The 18,744-nt window shown below is 39.6% G+C and overlaps 3 protein-coding genes across 4 annotated transcripts; 2 read left to right on the forward strand and 1 right to left on the reverse strand.

Annotated features, from left to right (window-relative positions):
* Positions 1-2,328: 2,328 nt before the first annotated feature.
* Positions 2,329-7,190, reverse strand: zbtb49 (zinc finger and BTB domain containing 49). Of its 2 annotated transcripts, none has more exons than XM_076095875.1 (8): positions 7,103-7,190; positions 6,514-6,713; positions 5,264-6,381; positions 5,095-5,141; positions 4,931-5,004; positions 4,472-4,554; positions 4,117-4,278; positions 2,329-3,713 (listed from the first exon to the last, which is right to left on the reverse strand). In XM_076095875.1, the coding sequence occupies exons 2-8, from the start codon at positions 6,663-6,665 to the stop codon at positions 2,980-2,982; spliced, it is 2,370 nt and encodes a 789-aa protein (XP_075951990.1). In that variant the 5' UTR covers positions 6,666-6,713; positions 7,103-7,190; the 3' UTR covers positions 2,329-2,979. The 2 variants fall into 2 exon arrangements, with proteins under 2 accessions (XP_075951990.1, XP_075951991.1); XM_076095876.1 differs by having other exon boundaries at positions 6,514-6,717.
* Positions 7,191-7,408: 218 nt separating this feature from the next.
* Positions 7,409-12,636, forward strand: lyar (Ly1 antibody reactive homolog (mouse)). Its single transcript, XM_076095726.1, has 8 exons — positions 7,409-7,842; positions 7,973-8,087; positions 8,180-8,287; positions 8,392-8,472; positions 8,822-9,125; positions 9,300-9,356; positions 9,533-9,618; positions 10,171-12,636. The coding sequence occupies exons 1-8, from the start codon at positions 7,721-7,723 to the stop codon at positions 10,306-10,308; spliced, it is 1,011 nt and encodes a 336-aa protein (XP_075951841.1). The 5' UTR covers positions 7,409-7,720; the 3' UTR covers positions 10,309-12,636.
* Positions 12,637-13,021: 385 nt separating this feature from the next.
* tmem128 (transmembrane protein 128) lies at positions 13,022-17,501 on the forward strand. Its single transcript, XM_076095727.1, has 4 exons — positions 13,022-13,185; positions 14,302-14,434; positions 14,663-14,824; positions 15,736-17,501. Exons 1-4 carry the CDS (start codon positions 13,086-13,088, stop codon positions 15,833-15,835), a joined length of 495 nt encoding a protein of 164 aa, XP_075951842.1. The 5' UTR covers positions 13,022-13,085; the 3' UTR covers positions 15,836-17,501.
* The last annotated feature ends 1,243 nt before the right edge of the window (positions 17,502-18,744 follow it).

The raw sequence follows: 18,744 nt of genomic DNA on the forward strand, positions 1-18,744 counted from the left end.
GCTCCCTTTTCTGCGAGCGGTGTGTTGCACAGTGTGTACCGTGCAGAGAGGTACCGTGTAGTGCTTCGAGGGGAGCAGCCTTCAGCCAGAGATACGATATGCAACAAGGTGTCATACCGCCATCTACTGTGCTGGACTGTGTATAACTGTAGTATAACTCAAGTCTAAAGACTGCATTGCCATATTCACACATTACATTTCACCCTGCATCCCTTTTTGTTGCAGGACACAGTTGTCCTTTCAAATAATTGTAAACGTGTAAGCCTGTACAGGAATGTCGTGGTAAACCAGCCTAAACTTTATTTATGTTTTCAGACGTGCATTATTTACATTTCCATAACTGGCCCTCAATGAGTTACCTTGCCAGTATATGTAAAAACGATGTGTTAACATGTAAGCTAAATAAAACAAGAGGCAAAATATAAAATAAGCAGTTTTGTTAGTTCACACAGAGACGCCAATGTGGAAAACGTTGAAAATATCAAAGCTTTCGCAGAAGTGTACCACAGGTCCAGTGAAAAGGGACCTGAGAAAACCGACACTCAGTTTTCTACTGATGCACAAAAGCGTACATGTCCAGATGTATCTATCTTATTGTTGCAAAAGAAGAATTCACCCTCGCCTGCGTGCAAAGATAACTAACTGTGTTGTATGAGAATGTTCCAGCACCAAGGCCATCTGGCCGCTTGTTTTGGTTGCTGGTTGTTTGTTTTTCTTTGTTTTTTGCTCCTTCTGTGTAAAGAAAGTGCGTTCCCTGTATACTTGGTTCTTCCTCACTGAGACTGTACGCATTCTGTTGTGATGATTGAATCTTCTCTGCACAGAAAATAAATACTCAAAAGACAACCTCTGGTTTTCGGTATTCTTTATTACAGCATTATTAAAAGACTCACACAAAGCGGGTACATTTCTACTTAGTATATTGTGTAAATGCTTAAGTGCTTGTACTTTTGCTCTGAACTCAGTAGACCTCCACCCTTTGTGTTAACATACGTGCTCAAATGTATCTTGCTGTTGGGTAATGGAAATATATTCTTATGAGTATTTTATATTCTTATAAGATAGAACTGTTTTACAACTTGCTGTGAAACAAACCATCATAAGCTTGCATCATGTAACTTGTGATCCATGCAGCTGACTGCCTGCACACACATGTCCTCTTCTTCTGTGTTGGATAACAAGTACCTATTGTATATTCACATGTTCTATGCCTCAAGGATACAACATATATATGTGTGTGTCTGTTGTTACACAGATAAAGCACTTCTTTTACTTCTGTTTGACGATATTCTATTACAGTTTAAAAAGACTCAACAGCAGGTATAATCATTTTCCACCACAATCCTCTTGTTTATTCTCAGACATTCAACTTGGTGCAGATCTTTTGCCACATTCTTTAGAACAGTGTGGTTTCTGACCTGTGTGAATCTGCATCAGCATTCATAACTTCTTGCATTTTCTTATGCCTGTCTTGACTCTTGTCTAAATATTGGAGTAACTTATTCTTCTTTCTTTTATACAAAACTACTTCTCTCTTGACAGCAAATATTGTACAGAAATAGGCTATAATTAATACATTAATATCACAATATGATTGCAATAATTCAGATTATTCTCCTTCTATACCTTCTGACTTTGTATAAGAAAGGGCTTTAAGACAGTTTAGGCAATGTTCCATTCAACATCTTTTGTTTGCTGTAGAAGACGTGACAACTATTCTTTTAATGTTTCCAATTAATACCATTAGGCTTTGTCTAGAGACGTATACCATTATGAACAATTTCAAACAACTCCTCAAATTAAGTTTTGAATAGCTTGTTAAACTCGTCTCTTGTTCATGACATTGTAATATAAACTATAGGAAACATATATTTGGATGAGGATTGCCAAAGGGTTAGTAGAATAATTTATGAGTAAAAGCAGTAGTAATATGTACTTTAATACTCTGTTAGCTGCATGAGCAACAGCAGCACTGAAAGAGCTTTTAAAACAAAACTACACATTTGTTGTACATGTGTAACAGCCACAGTATTGTTCCTTCTCGGTTTCCCTGTAAAAACAGATATCTGATCACTATATAATACGTATCAAAGATTTTGTGTGATAAGCTTTCAAATAGTAGTTTCCACATTCATGGTGTATAGTTAATATGTCCTACTTTGCATTGCATGTGTAACAGATATATGGATGGGAGCATTGTTTCTCATATCACCGTAACAGTGATGAGTGCTGGATTTTGGTTTGATTTCAAAGAAATTTAAAACGTTAAACTTTTTTGTTCACTGAGGTATTACTGTTGAGGTCTGAAACATTAACGGGGCAACTGTGAACATTAAATATAATGTACATCTTTTATTCTCATATGAATATAATACAGCCACATTTCACACTGATAGTTGAAAATAGATATGCATTTTTTTTACATGTTAAAGTGCAGTGCTGTATATACAAAGTGAAAGAGTGTAATTAACACCTCAATTAGCTGAGGTGCATCCTGGGATGTTTACAGTTGAAACCGTAAGAGGTAAATCCACACTGAATCCCAGAAGGCAAAATACTGCTGCAGCGCTGCATCTCTATATTTAAGGTCGATACACTTGGTGACATCTGAAGGAGCACACCTGCTGTGACATCACTGACTGGGGCCAGAACAGCAACAGCATCGGAAGTTTTAAGAGCAGCGCAAAGCTTCTTTCTTTCTTTTAAGAAACAACTAGGAAGCTCTTACTTTGATTGGGAGTCATGGTAAAAACTCTGAACACGTAAATAAAACATTTCCAGTTATGAATAAATCATATTACTATTTCATGTTTGCTTTATCACAGGAGACATAGGAGCTACCGTTTGTGTGTTACAGGTCAGTTTAACCAATCAAGAGCCAGGTGATATCAATGAAAACTAATTCAATATCAGTGAAAAGTACACAACCTCTGAACTAGCTATGCTGTTCTTATCTAATATCTCGTAAGATGCAACATTTTACTGCTCCATGTCATTATCATTCTGCACCGTTTTCATTGCAAGGCCCCACAGAGTTACACTGGAGATAAACTGGGCTTCAGTGGACCTGTATGAGCCACTATTGGGCCTGCTAGAAGAAGTGAGGGAACTGCAGTGATTGGCTGTGGGAGGGAGGTAGGGCCTCCCCACCCCTCCTCTGCCCATCTCCACCGACATATTCCCATTCTCCACATACGGACCGTACACAACCTCCGGAGACAGGTGGTGTTTGGAAAGCTTCATGTGGTCTGTGGCTGTCGGGGCTGCACCTCTCTCCTGGTGGTTGGAGGAGAGGAGGTGATGGGGTACCAGCGAGCGCAGCTCAGGAAGGGGGGTGGGGGTAGAAGCCGGGCTGAGGTGCATGCTGGGAGGTGGAGTCTCTATATGTGGTGGTGAAGTAGTAGCCGGTGAGGGTTTTTCTAACCCTGCATGGGGCATCAAGCCGGGGAAATGCTGCTCACTGGTTGCGGCAGGAGGTTTACTGTGGCTGACGGGTTTGGGGAACGCGGCCACTCTATCTGAGCTACAAGGTGGGTCAGAGGTGTCTGTAGCGGGGCTGTCGGCTGGAGCCCCCTTGCAGTGCATGTTGCTGTGTCTCCTCAACATGGCAGAGCGGGTAAAGCTCTTTCCACAGGCGTTGCAGATGTAGGGTTTCTCACCAGTATGCGATCGTATGTGACGCTGCAGGTCCCCTGAGCCAATGAAGCATTTCCCTAAAATAATTAAGAACACATATTGAGTGTAAAACACGGTGCAGACATTAGTCTATACTGAATTTAAAAAAAAGATATATATATATTTTTTAAAACTGATTAACTTTTACTGGGTGTGTTCACAACATGACTCAAGCATGTTTTGGGAAAAATGGCCATTATAATTTAATAAAGCCCGATGTGATGTCATCAAAATGCTTGTTATGTCCAGAACCCGAAGATATGCAGTTTACAGTCACATGAGACAAAGAGGAGCAGAACATTTAGAGACTAGAGCAACATATTTGCAGATTCATTTCCAGTTAACTGACTAATTGTTTCCTAGCATAGTGTTGTATACAACTATGTCTACAGTGTAATCAATGTGAATAAGACTTTCAACGCTATAGACGCTGTTCTTTACCACATGTGGCACAGCTGTGTGGTTTTTCCCCAGTGTGACGGGCCTTGTGCTTCAGAAGCTTCCTGTGTGTGTTGAAGGATTTTCCGCACTGGTCACATGTGAATGTCTTGTCTGTGGTGTGAGTCCTCTTGTGTTCCTTGAGATTGCTCAAGTTGTTAAATCCTGAGGTACAAGACAAGCACAATGAAAAAAAAAATTGAAAAAAAATCACTGGGTCTGTGAACTAAGAAGCTCAACCTACTATCAATACTTGATAAAGATTCAACTTAAGAATGAGGACATTAGGTAAGAACTACATATAGATGGATAAAGGAAATAATTAAGATAATTGCTTCTGTCGAGAGCAGTAATTTACCTCGACCACATATATCACACAGATGTGGCTTCTCTCCTGTGTGGACCACTTTGTGACGATGGACATCCCCTGATGCAGTAAAGCTGGAAAACACAGATGAATATTCAATTTATAGGCTACTGTAGAGACTATTATATATTATATTACAGGGCTGTGTCATACAGGGACAATATCATATCACTGGGGCCTGAACTATAATCTATTGTAATTGGTTAATTAGTCCAGTACAGCCACAAATTCATCAATTTCTTAATTATTGCCTGAACGTTATTGGTATGCCTGAAATCAAGTCAAGCTTTTGTAAACTAGTCATGAGTAAGTAGTAATTTGCAATAAGTAAAGGAAGACACACAGACATACAATACACAACAAAGTGACAAAAAAAAAAAACGTATACAGGGAGGAGGTGAATGACCAAAAATGTAAATGAGGAAATTGCACACATAGAAGGTGCCATACCTTTTACCACATAACTCACAGATGTACGGTTTCTCTCCAGAATGTCGCCGCAAATGTGTCTGTAAATTTCCAGCCTGTAAAAAAAAAAATCTGTTAGATATCTCAATATATTATTCCCATCTAAGAATAACTCTGGAAAATCTGAATAATACACCAGACGTTACCTGTGAGAAGTATCTCCCACAAACATTACACTGGAAGGGCTTCTCACCTGCAGAAAAAATAAATGTATGTTTGCTTCTGAAAATATTCCTAGAACTAAATTACAATTATTACAGAAACATGTCACTGTATACCATGTGTGATTATAAGGCCAATTGAATCAGTAAATACCGGTATGTGAGCGCTTGTGCAGCTCCAGATTGCTCGGGTGTCTGAAGATCTTCCCACACACCTCACAACAATACTGCTTGTTTCCTATCTGCTGCGGTGGCTCTGGCAAAGTTTTCAGATTTTGCACTTCTTGGTTCACAGGTGTTGGACTGGGAAGTTGCGTATCTGTTGCCGTCTCTGTAACCTGCTCTCTGTCTGAGTTAAGGCCCTCAACGGGAGCTTCTGAAGCTTCAGTCTGGACCACAGACTCTTCTTGATGACTCTTTTTGGGACATCTGAGGACAGGTTCACTCACTGATTCAGCAAACATCTCCTCCAATGCCTTCTGAGATCGGAGGTAGTTGTATTTCTTCAGGTACACAGCCTTCTTTGGGCGCACTGGCTTGTTGAGCATTGAGTCTGCCGGGTTAGCGTTGGGGGTGTTTAAATTATCTGAGGGTGTTAAAGAAGAGACGGGGTTCTTTACGACTGCCACAGATGTGCAGGGAGGATTGGGCTGAACTGTGTTTCCTGAGCATACGGGAGTGGGGCTGACCCCGAGCTGACACGGCTGCTCTTCCACCAGCACCAAAGGGCACGGGCCTTGATTTAAGGCTGCACTATTAGTCTCAAGTGCACTTTGCTTGAAGTACTGCTTACTATAGAAGTTACGGAGCTTGTAGCCATGGACAAGCTGTTTTTCTACAGGTGCTGGAGTGCTGCTAGCTGTGTCACAGTTCGAGGAGCTATTAGGCACAGAAATAGGCAACCTTTTGGTGTGGTCCACATCACTACTGAAGCCAGGCTTCTGGGTTTCAGAGGGACAGTGGAGGTCAACATCGTGAGGAAGACTACTGCTCCCCAAGAGGCAGTCATGCTCAGAACTCAGCATGCCCGGAAGTGAAAACGATGTGATTTCCACTGGAGGAGGACAAGGCTTGAGGAAAGCATTACACATGCTCTGAACATTTGGAACCTGCAAACACTGAGCAATGTCCAGGAGTGCTTGCACATTATCTTGGTTGATGTCAAGATGGGAGGTGTACATGTAGTCGAATATTTGGCCGATGCCACTGACATCCTGGATGACCAAGTTGAACACCTCATTCTTCTGACTGGGGGAATTTTGGAATAATGACCTGGAAAGATCAAAGCAGCATTTGTAGCATTAACAGCAGTGTATGATTACTTAGCTACGTGGTAAGGATGGAAATATGCCACAGATTCACTGACATGTCACTCTATTATAAAAAATAATTGCATAAAAGCACCTGAAATAGGAGCTGAAAGCAGCCAGGACATTCTTGTGGGCTTTGAAGCAGACACCTTTGACCACCAGCATGCAGTCACAGAGCAGACCCTGAATCCTCTGCTCCTGGAGCTGCTGCAGGAGGTACGAGCTGTGGCTGGACAGGGTGTCCATGGTCAATCAGCTGCTGAATCACCCAGCTCCAACTTCTCCATCAAAACACTTTCTTAGGGGACACAACATGACAAAAACAGCAAATCTCTTATAAAGGAAATATAAATAATTTCTCTGGTTAGCTTGTCCTTGAAATGTCACCAAACAAAAAGTGACGCAAGCGATGCCTTTTTCTTTTTGAAATGATAATATTCATCAATAGATAATCCAACAACCGCGCAGACTCCAGCGTTCTCTCCTACGAGACCACCCATGCAAAAATTTGGACGAAAACGGCTAACAAGCTAACTGCAATGCTATGCTAACTACCTACGACATTGAGCAGTGTGAGCCGGTGCAGCACCAGATCCCTAAATAATTACATTTACAAACGAGAATAAAAGCCTTAAATGTCGTTAGCGGAGTAAGGTTTGCTAGAAACATAAATCCAAACCTACGTCTGATAAGTCCACCTTTTATGTGGATGATGGGTCACTTTATCCAGCATCAATACGACACCTCACTTCCTGGTGCAACCCGTATTTCGTTCCGCCTAAAAATGAAGCAGATAACATAAAAGGATTATTTTGAGACTTTCAGTCTATGATTTAATATACTGCCACGTGTCAAATTGGTTTAACTAGCTGCAATTTAGCTCTTGATTATAGAAATAAACGTTGGACAATATTAATATCACACTGGTCGGAACATCTCTCAACTTGCATTTTACACGGAAGAATATTAATGTTGTTCATGGTGTGATCACGTGTGTTTTGAAAACTTCCCACGAACGGAACAGAACAGGCGGTTTGTAGCAATCAGCTCGAGGCTCACAACATCTGTACGCTTTGATAAACATCAGCTTCTAGCTCTTAGAAGAGCGTCTCTACCTTTCGTTGGCTAACGTTAACGTTAGCTCGTACCAGCGCTGTGGACAGTCGGGTCCCGCTTTCGCGTGAGGATTGCACCGGTTTCGGCTTGACTACGTTGGTACCGTTAGCATTATCTGTGTTAGCACATTCGGTTAAATAAAAAAATTATCAATACAGTGTAGTCAAGCAAAACGTGTCGTTAAAATGGTGTTCTTCACCTGCAACGGCTGTGGTGAATCCCTGAAAAAAGCCCAGGTTGATAAACACGTGGGCATGTGCCGGGGATGCCAGGTCCTGTCCTGCATCGATTGTGGAAAAGATTTCTGGTAATGTCCGAGCGTCTACTGTGGTCTCATTTTCGGTTTACTCTCGCTAATGTTTTCTTTTAAAACCCACGTGGCGTCATTCCCCCAATCTCAGTGTGTTAAATGGTGTCTCTCTGTACGTGTTGAACAGGGGTGATGACTACAAGAACCACGTTAAATGTATCAGTGAAGACCAAAAGTATGGAGGCAAAGGCTACGAGGCTAAGGCAAACAAAGGAGATGTGAAACAGCAGCAGTGGATCCAGGTAAAATGGAGGGAAACGATAACCATCACTGTCTACTGTCTGTATTTGTGTTTTTTTATTTTGCTTCTAACTTGATGAATCCTCTCCTGAAGAGAGTCCAAGACGCCATGAACAAACCTGGAGTCAGTGCAAAGCTAAAGGGGGTGCTCCAGCAAGTCAGTGCTTATGATAACGTCCCAAGAAAGAAGGCTAAGTTCCAGGTTAGTAATACTTACCAATAATGTTGTTTTATTAACCACACTGTGATGAACAACTGGCTTGCCTGCATTTACTAATCCATATATATTTTTGGTCTCTTCCTCAGAACTGGATGAGAAACAGTCTTAAAATATCTAACACCAGCCTTCATGATGAAGTGTGGGACATCTTTGCTGCAGCTGACAGTGTAAGCTACTCTGCTTAAAGGTTACTGTTGTTGTTTGTTTGGCTGTTCCCTTGTGCACATTGTCACTGTCTGTCAGCATACATCAAAGTGAACGAGTTTTTAGTTTAAGTTCAAATCCAAAGTGATGAAATGCAATAGTTGGAGGTTTCCAGTGGCCCTGAAGTACATTAGAAACATGCTACAGGGATTTACTTTATCTTACATAGATGATTTAACATCTAGGTTATCATGTATGTGGTTTTCCTTATACTATCTGGTTGTAATACATTTAGTCATGGAAAGAAAAGGGAAGTTCCTCCTTGTCTTCAATATCCCAACTGACTTTCATTACTCACCTATAATCCGACAGCCTCCCGAGGCCCCCCAGGGGACTAAAGAAGCCGAGCAGACAGTCGCTGAAGTCAAAGCGGATTCTAATGGAAATGAAAATCAAGACGGTGCGAAGAAGAAACTGAACAAACGCGAGCGCAAAGAGGCCCGTCAGCAGAAGAATGGGAAGGTTGCGAAAGGTGCCGATAAGGCGGTTGCAGAAGAGCCAGGAGAAGGCAAGAAGAAGAAAAGGGACAGAAAGAGAAAGCACGGCTCCGAGGAAGACGCCGATGAAGAGCAGAGCGGTGCCGATGAAGAGACATCCAGCAAGAAGTCAAAGACAGGTAAGGTGTTTTCTAAAAATAATGCTGTTCTTACAGTATCATATGATCCGTTTTTTTTAGCATATTTTAATGAATCCTGATACATTACTGATATATTAGAATGTCTGTTTTATTGCTGTGTGCTCTTGGGTCCTTGTTTGAATGTATATTTAACAATTTAGTTTTTTCTTTCAGTTGACCAAGAGGCTGATGTCACTTCAGAGGAGACTGAGGATCAAGAAGTTCCCAAAGGTAATGTGGTTCCCGACATGACTTTGACTGACATCTTGCAGAAAATAAATGATGTAAAATAGAAAAGGCCACCAGGGGTCAGTGTTGCTTCTTTTGTTAACGGGGAAGAAATTCCCCCCCCCCCCCCCCCCCCCCAAGCTAATTTAAGTAATAATAAATCTCTGATTTACTTGCAGGCAAATTCAACTGGAAAGGAAATATCAAAGCAGTACTGAGAGATTCAGCTGACCAGGAACTGCCAGTAAAGAAACTTAGGAAGAAGGTGAGTCATGGAGTGTTTTAATACAATTGACTTCTAATCCCAGCAGCACCGTGTTCTTCTAAGTATTACAGTAGTACTTGTACACATGGATCACTATAGGCAAATGATTATACCATTATTCTCCTTTCTCTTTATTTTTCATGCAGATTATCATGTAATTATTATTTGTGTTTATTACACTAATAAAAAGTAGTGAAACCATCAACGTTGCTATTTACTGAATTTGAAAATATAGTAAAGCTGTTTCAAACGCACAAATCAAATTACTGTACTGTGTATAATTGTGTATACAGTATTTGAAATATGTTATACTGTAGTACAAATTAAATTAGGCTATAGTCTAAAAACGGTAACGTCAGTAGTGCAAATAGGCTTCCAAGCCACAGCTTGGCGCTGGTTTCAGTGCATTTCAAAATTTTGAATAGGCCTGAAAGTAAACTGTAGGCTATAAATGCCGACCTGGTAGCAGAGTTTGAAAATAAAAGTATTCATAAAATACTGAATTTTCATGTTGTTTATTAAGATGTTAAAGTTTTTTCTTCTCTTTTACAGGTTGTGGCAGCGTACTACTCTTTCACTGGTGATAGTAATTTTAAAAAAGAGGAGGAGGTGCTTGCACTTTTCAACAAGAAGGTCAACAGCAATCCCAAATTTCGAGTCTTGAAAGAAAGAGTTAGACTTGTAAAGTAGACGTGTTTATCTCCCCCGTCTGGCATGAAATGTATGTTGTTCATAGACTTTTGAAATTTAAACGCCCCATATAGTTGTCTGCCGTCCTCCCTTGGATGTTTTTGTACAGATGACCTAATCTCGAAGATTAAATAATTTTATAACTGAATTACATGTCCTGTTCCGTAGCTTCACTGATTGCAGTGGCCTCGTCAGCAGGAGAAAGACTTTTTTTATACAAATCGCCTCACAACGTGTCTGTATTGTTTTATGTATGAAATGACAATTGTGATAGATGGCTCCTCTGTTCCACATTCCAAGCCCACGGTAAGGCTGGGAAATGGCACTTTATCTGTGGGATTGGATGTTGGAGTGGGGGAAGGGAAATAGGAGAGGTGCACCTGAGGTGAATTTGACTCTCACACGGGACGAAGCTAATGCACATTCCTCGGCACCCCGAACGGGGTTCACTTGGCCAGGTACACAGAAGCTCCATAGAAGCAAGACGCTTGGTGTCAGCCTCAGGTGAAGTTTTAATGCTGTCTGATTTTCCACCGCTAGAATGAGCAGCCCCTTTACCCTGTACACACACACACACCACACACACACACAGAGACAGAGGAGGAAATCTGCCCACCTTTATGAAGCTCTGCTAATCCCAGCAGGTTTAACACTGATGCTCATTCATCACACTGCTTACTTGTAATTGTATATTGCATACTTTGGGTATTAGTCAAGCTGTTACTCAAGTTTGCTGGTATTAAAATAGTGTTTTCTTGTCCACAGTGTGACTCAATATTGCTCAATGCTTTTGTTTGAATCCAGACCCCACAGGATACTCCAGAACAACTGAAACTAAGCCCGTCTTTGCTGTGGCAAAACAGATCTCCGATCGACATTTTATTTGTGCCATTTGATATCGCAGGATTAACTGTGTGGCCATGTGTTTTTATGGGGCAGTTTCACTAAAATTTGGTCTTGGTGGCAGTCATAACTATCTGATCAATGCCATTTTAATTTGTTTCCCTTGGGTATTGAAGTGAGAATGCCATTTCTGAAAGAAGAAACCATGTTTTCTCTTCAAGATGAAATGTTGAAGTCCTTGATGTCCTGAGTAATAAAACACTTGCTCGTTTCAATACAGTCAGAAGTTTTTCCACTAAAGCCTTTATGATCCTTCTCTGCTGGTGATACTGTTAAATTATCTTTGAGAGCTTATGTTTAATCATTAATAGTGAACTAACTCTTCAAAACACACCCTTAATACAGCCTTTACCTGGTCTGGTATGACCAGTAGCTTATGGTGGATTCTAAGAGTCTTCTCTACTCGTCTTATAGTTGCATTTCGTTTTAGCATCCATCATTTTCTCTCTATTGTTTCACATAAAGCACTGTACAGTGGTGAGTACACCTTGTGCTATTGTAAGGAGGTATTTCTTCTTTTACTGATCCCCAGCATAAAAACCAAAGTATGAGGCAACACTCTTATCTGGTGCATCTGCACAGGAATAATGAGTGCAAAGGAGCTTATGACCGTGTCACCGTTACCTGTTTGTGAACAAAACTCAACATGTTTTCCCAAAAGGCTTTTACCATATTAATGTAAACAAGGGTGGTTTATTATTAGTTACACCTCTTTCAGTATAACACAATACTATCCAATGGTACAACAAATTACCGATGCCAAAAAATGATTTAGGACTCACTGCAGGACTGTTACTAAAAATGTATTCGTTTTAGATGTACCTTTATAAACTGGCATCAGAATGTATATTGTGACTGTTTGCTATAGAATAAGTGGTAGCAGCAAGTTTTATTCACTTTCCTTCTCTGCAGGTGTCCAGTCTGTGCCAGATTGAAATTGAGAGTGAAATAGGACAACGGTATCAGTAGTGTCAGATTCTTGCCCGTGCTATGTAAAAGTATACATTCAAGATAAACGTTGAAACACAGCCAGCTGCTATGCATTTTGCAAAGTTTTTGTCGGATGGGAACAAGTGTCCTGTTCATTCAAATATCCTCAGTTACCCCTTTGAGGTTGTTCTGGTTCGTGTCAAGATAGTCTTTGTGGAAAATGTTCTCAAACACATGGTTGTTCTTTATTCAAAGGATTGTCGTCGTGTTCTGTAGTAGGGTACAGATAATGAAATATTTACCTTTTTGCAAGTGCTAGATGTAACAAACATTCACTGTAATCATACTATAAATGTAGAGTTTAGTGTATGCATCACAAGTCCTATATTGTTGGTCCCATAGAGTTTGCTATTGAATAACCTGCTTCTCTTAGCCACGTTTTGTATTTATACATGTAAATGGGGGGAAATTAAACATTGTTTTATAAACTCAAAAGGGACCTTGGTTTAGTTTATTCATTTGCACAAACAAAGACCAGAAAATAGAATACATCAATAATACACTGAAGAATTAAATAAAATCAAAGCAAATTTAAAGGATGGAAATATGCAATGTCCTAAAATGCACTCAAATGTAAAACATTTTGAAGACCTCCCTATGTACTTGGCATACTTTTTCTTTTTTTAATATATATATATATATACTTCTTATACATTTCTAATGAAGAACATTACTTTTTTGTTTGTTTAACTGATACGCTTTCATAGTTTTTCTTTAGCTATGCCTTGACATTTGTTAAACTGTTGTTTTTCCTTATAACAAAAAAGAACTACAACTGTCGTTTTCACGTGCGTCATATAAAAGCGACTCTGTCTAACAGGAAGTGCCTTCTAATCACTAGTCAGCCTTTAGAGCTAGTGCAAGTTAAAGATAGCATCAACACAATGCTTAACGACCCTCAGTTTGCGACTTTGCGGAATAGATTTAAGAGAGATGCGGAGTTTCTTATGCAAACAACGACAAACGGGGACGAAGATGAGAAGAGTAAGCCCCAAAAAGATTGTGTTGGCTAACACTGTTGGCTAACTTTGACTAGTTTTCTGACAGAGCTAACAACCGTTAAGTGACGTTAGCTCTTGTTTAGACACTTGACACACCCACTGTAACGTTAGCTAAGTGTCATATAAGGACAGCCTGATAGCTAACTTGAGCTAACAGTATTGTTAGGAAAGTAGCTATCTTTTATAGTTTAAATCTATTCAATGGCCAGTTTGTAACGTTAGACCACTTGCTAGACAATCTTTAGACAGTTTGCCATTTTGCCTTCACATAACTATGCTATTGGCTGTATGGTGGACAAACTCTGAGGCCCTCACTGGCAGAAATACAACAATTCTTGATTGTTTTGACTGTGAGCAGCAAATGCTGTGCCAGCTCAGCAACATAATACAGGGAACTCCTACACTGTCTTCAATCTAAGGGCTGTCTCTTTGACAGTGTAAACTAATAGCTGTAATATAAGGAACAGGCGAAAGATTTATCAAGTGGTTAACCCTTTTTATTATTAATGGCTGCTTTCCCCCCCGTTTACATACCGTCAGTGATTCTTCTGACGACTTGGTCTAATATTATCTTGTATCCAAGATGGACCACCAGGAATAACGTATATGTAGGTCAACTACTTGTCTAGGGCATGAAGTTCACCGTGAACTCTGCACAGAGTAGACCTGCATGCTGAAGCAGTTCAGCAGCCAACAATGGGCTCTGATACGTTTAATCAACCAGTAAATTATAGAGATTAATACCTCTCTGAGACGTAAGATTATCTCAAAGATAGCTATCGGTTTCACCTCAAAAGCTCCTTAAACCTGTAAGGTTGGGGACTTGGCACATTCTGTTATAGCAAGAAAAAACCCTCATATTTAGTTGTAAATTCTGTACCATACTGTAACACTTTTACTATCTCTTAGTATTCCATTTTACTGACTCATAAAGTGTGTTCGTGTTGAACAATTCTTTCAGACTGTAGCCACACTGGGCAATTCTCAGTTAATAATTAAGCGTAATTTGCTCTGAATCAAGTTGTTTTGTTTTTTACGTAGTTAGATCTCTAAATGTAGACTCATGAATTGAAACTCTTTCTTTTCTATTGCCATTCAGGTCAGGAGGAAAAAGATGCTAAACCTCTCCCTCGCATTAACAGACACTCCATTTTCTGGCTCGTGGCATCTATAGGTGTGACCTACTACGTGGATTTCCTCCACAACATCATGGAGAATGATGACATCAAAAGGTGATTGAGTCAAGAGAAAGAATATATTTGCTGTGAATTACCTGTACACATCATCATAGATAAAAATCATCATCATGGTACCAATGAAACCCCTGGTGTCTGATAACACTTAGAAGCTGTTTGTGGTGTTGTTAACGATCCCATCTTCTGCATTTCAAAAGCTTCACCCACTCTTTATACCTTCGGGTCTTAATTGAGTCTTCCTCCTTTCAACCCCTGTTTTTTCAGTTGGTGGTTCAACGTGGGTCTGATACTCCTCGGGATCTGCCTGTCTCTGGCCATGTTTTGCATTGTGTACCTGGAGTGGTTCAAAGGCATCCAGCACTATGACCAACAGTACCCTGCCATTCCTCCGATCACCACCGCAGCCTTTATCGCTGCATCTTGCAGGTAAAACAGCAAAAAACAGAACAACTAACTCTTTTAGAGACCAAAGAAAGTAGAACAGCATTCGATTTATTTTCTACAGAACATTTGACTTCCTGTACCTCTCCTATTTAAATGTGCAATTTAAAGTTATCTGCGTGCGTGATTAGAAGTGAAATTATATCAGTTTACTGAACATATATGTTGTCCAATTAGTAACAATAAATTACATTATTGAACACACCTGTGTGGGTGAGCATGGCTTGGAATATTTTAATGCATCTTAACGCAGTGTGAGGTGGGACCTTTACCATTGCATATTTTAGCAGCACCCATTCATTAATACACTATGGAATTGTCTGTGGTTGATGAGGGGCTGAGTAGGGCAATGATAATAACTATTAAAGGCTTCCTTGACATGCAAAAAATTCAACTACCGGACATAGTTTTTACAAATAAGGTCCCATGGTGGTCCACTGAAAGGGGTGGGACTTTGCCTCTTAATTGCCTGTTTTACATTGACTGCCTGCTGACTCCTCACTCACTGCTCTTAACTGGCCCCCGGCCGGTGGGGGTCGCAAGTGATAACACAGCTGAGTGCATTGCCGACCTCCCCCCCAAACGCTACTTGGCGCCCGGAGACACAGTTTGCTCACTTTTATTGTTTTGGATGGTTTTCCATACTTTTTTAATTGGGCATCAACCTGATTTTTACACGCTTATTGTCGAGCTGTGTGCAGACACCTGCATAGATTCAAATGAGACACAATTTCATAAAAAGTTGTGTCGCTTAAATGGTTGATTGGAGTCACTGGTTAGAAGAAAGTGGGAAGCTGTCGAATGCAAAACTAGTTAATCAATAATGTATGATTCATCAACACTGATACTAATTCATATTGTGCATCTTTGTAAGCGTTGTTGTACTTTCCTTGCAGCCTAAACATGGCCCTGTGGCCAGTGTGGTCCTTCTTCACTCCATTCATCCTCTTCACACAGTTCATGGGTGTGGTCATGTTCATCTCTTTGCTTGGATGAATGTGACAGGTGAGGATAATGCTTTTTTTTTTTTTTTTTTTTTAAGCTGTCATTTTGAGTTTCACAAAATGTCTTTGAATTGAATAAATAACTTGTGAAATATTGTGTCATTAAATACTTAATACCAACGCTGAAGAATCTGTACTTTACGTAATCTTGTTATCCACAATGTTGAGTTTTCTTATGATAGTTTTCCTCCATTACCTGCACATGTTTCTGAAGCAATGTCAAGTTTACAACTGAATCAACAAACTGCATTGCACTGTAAGACAATTTATGCCAAAAACCTGAGACATTCCAGCACCAAAATGAAACACACACACTGACCATAATGGTATACGGCCACATTTTGAAACGACACATGCACTTAACAAAGCACCAAACATTTACAACTTAATCAAAATCAGCAACATGTGTCTTTTGAAACTTAAGATTGCTTATATATAGATATATAGATATATATCTATATATATCTATATATCTGCAGCTGATTGATGTAGACCCCTCTGCTGACTGTGGTCAGTCTGTAGTGATGCTTTTGGTTGGGCAGCTCAGCATGGTAGGATCACTGTGGTGTCGGTGAGAGTTTAACCGTCTCCGTTTATGATTTGTCACTGATGTGTTTCCCCAAAGAAACAATGATGACTGTCAATAGAATGTGATGCATTGTGTTGTAGTAGGAAAAGGTGTTCCTGAATAATAGTGGTTACTGATAACATTAACGATGGGTCGGCTCTGTTTTAAATGTGTTTCAGGAAGGTATGATATTGAGCCACCATTCACAACACCAGGGGCCGTATTCACAAACGTTCTCAGAACTAAGCCTAAGCATTTCTAGCAAGGAGTTTTAGCTTAGGAGTGATTTGGAAAACTTCTCAGAGCAACTCAAGGAAGGGACAGAAACATTATAGTGAGGAGGTGTGGTTGACCCTGTTGCTATACAACACATTCTTTTAAAGACGTGTGATTGGTGGATCCCAAAGAAAAATAGGCTCCATTTAGACATGTTTTTTTAGTTTTAGTGTTTCATTTTTGTACTTAATCTATTTGATTTTTACAGGAGAAAAGGGCTCAGCTTTCATCCAGTTTATATACTGTAAGTAGCGGTGTTATTCGGCATGCAAATCTATAAACCAGCAGACATTGTTGCATTTTTCCAGTTGCCAAATATCTTCGTGTTGTGATCACTTTCATGTCTGGTGTTTTAGCGTTGAGTGGGAGATGTGAGCGCATCTCTGATGAGATCAACCTCAAACATTACAGTAATACAATCTAGTGATTCATTCACTTACTGTCATTCAGCATCTGTTTCTCTTTCCACCATTTCCTCCTCTGCTTAAGAAACTCTTAGAAAGCTTTATGAATACGGCCCCAGGACCCTGACACTCAAGCAAACAACTGGCTTTTTTTTTGTTATTTATAGTGTGCTATTTATTTCTTTGCTTTTCCTACGGTGATCTGTTAAAATGTGCTGTGAAAATGGCCTTTTCTATTTAAATGATGAAAAATGTGTATAAGCAATGGAGTAAAGGTGTTCCACCATTCATAACTGTTAATAAAAAAAATAACACACTGCTTTTTCATAAGCAGTTTGTGGTTCACAATGTTGACTGCTCATATTCTGTAAAATGTTTTTTTTCTGAAATAAAGTTTATAACGAATTTCACTACTTGCTATAAATGTTATTGCTTGACTAAGCATAACCTTGAACAAATCAATAATTTAAAATCATCCACATATAGAAGATGCACTGATGCAGTCTCAGATGGACCTGAGACTGCATCAGTGCATCTAAATCTAAATCCAAAATATTGGCAAAACTTGATTAAAAGCTTAACTTGGACCAAGATGACGCCTCAAAATGTATATAAAGTATGTGTATGTATGTATGTATATATATATATACACAGTATATGTATAAAATAATAAAATATTTAGAAAATCATTCTGATATAGCAAAGCTTTTGCCTAATATAACATTTTTATCTGAACTTTGGACCCCATGTACTGGATTTTAAAGGCTTGTTTGTCACTAAGATTTGTTTTAATGTAATCATCACTTCTTATAGTTTTTTTTCAGTTTGACTTATTTCTCCAGTGTGTTCATTACTGATGGTCAACATACATGCCAGTGGTGGATGAAGTATTCAGATATTGACTTGAAAGGGTTATGATACACATAAGCATTTAAAATTTCCTTTCAGAGTGTCGTATTATTATACATATTTACAGCTACGTTTAAATGTTTGTTGGGCTCTTAGATCTACAATACGCACATTTTAAAAGATGACATCACCTACTCACTATTGGACGCAAGTACCTCAAATATCTCTTCAGCTTTGAAAAATAAGCATTTGTTTTTAAAGACAATAAGAAAAAACAAATCTTTTTCTCAATCAGTTATTGATTTGACAAATTAGGTTGTTTTGGGGGCGTTGGAGTGCAAACGACAGAGAGCTAATTTAAACACTTCCAGATTAAATCAAAAATGTTTAGATTTAGTCAATCGCCCATTAAAGTTCCCAGATAATGAATAGATCATACTCTTTTCCTTTGTCGGGCTGATTCTCAGTGATTAAGAAATCAATACTCAGACATCAGCTGATGTGCTGTTAAGGACTTTAATCATCTCTCCAACCCTCGTGACGCCACTGTGGAGTGTCCCTCGCGATAGGTTAATGAGGTCCCAAAGATGAGCAAAACAGTTTAATCAAAGCCAATTTCTCCTCACTTTTTACTAGTAACCAACTTCAAAACACATTTTACGCCTATCAACAAAACAACAGCTGCGCGCGTTGGTTTCTCCACGTGCAGTGCGCAGATCTCCGATATGCTACCGATGGAAAATAAACATAATTGCAGTTTGACCTATGAGCATGTATTTAATGCCAGGTGTGGAGCTGCAGGAA

Source organism: Anarhichas minor, unplaced genomic scaffold, assembly GCF_050575085.1.
Source record: "Anarhichas minor isolate MPS153535 unplaced genomic scaffold, ASM5057508v1 ptg000021l, whole genome shotgun sequence".
Taxonomy (NCBI): Eukaryota; Metazoa; Chordata; class Actinopteri; order Perciformes; family Anarhichadidae; genus Anarhichas; species Anarhichas minor.

Coding starts and splice junctions, on each gene's coding strand:
- zbtb49 (XM_076095875.1), bottom strand. CDS start 6,665: ATGGACACCCTGTCCAGCCACAGCTCGTACCTCCTGCAGCAGCTCCAG. Junction 5,005..5,094: donor GTGGGAGATACTTCTCACAG/GTAACGTCTGGT, acceptor TTTTTTTTACAG/GCTGGAAATTTACAGACACA. Junction 3,714..4,116: donor ACACAGCTGTGCCACATGTG/GTAAAGAACAGC, acceptor TAATTATTTTAG/GGAAATGCTTCATTGGCTCA.
- lyar (XM_076095726.1), top strand. CDS start 7,721: ATGGTGTTCTTCACCTGCAACGGCTGTGGTGAATCCCTGAAAAAAGCC. Junction 7,843..7,972: donor GATTGTGGAAAAGATTTCTG/GTAATGTCCGAG, acceptor CGTGTTGAACAG/GGGTGATGACTACAAGAACC. Junction 9,126..9,299: donor CAGCAAGAAGTCAAAGACAG/GTAAGGTGTTTT, acceptor TTTTTCTTTCAG/TTGACCAAGAGGCTGATGTC.
- tmem128 (XM_076095727.1), top strand. CDS start 13,086: ATGCTTAACGACCCTCAGTTTGCGACTTTGCGGAATAGATTTAAGAGA. Junction 14,435..14,662: donor GAGAATGATGACATCAAAAG/GTGATTGAGTCA, acceptor CTGTTTTTTCAG/TTGGTGGTTCAACGTGGGTC. Junction 14,825..15,735: donor TTTATCGCTGCATCTTGCAG/GTAAAACAGCAA, acceptor CTTTCCTTGCAG/CCTAAACATGGCCCTGTGGC.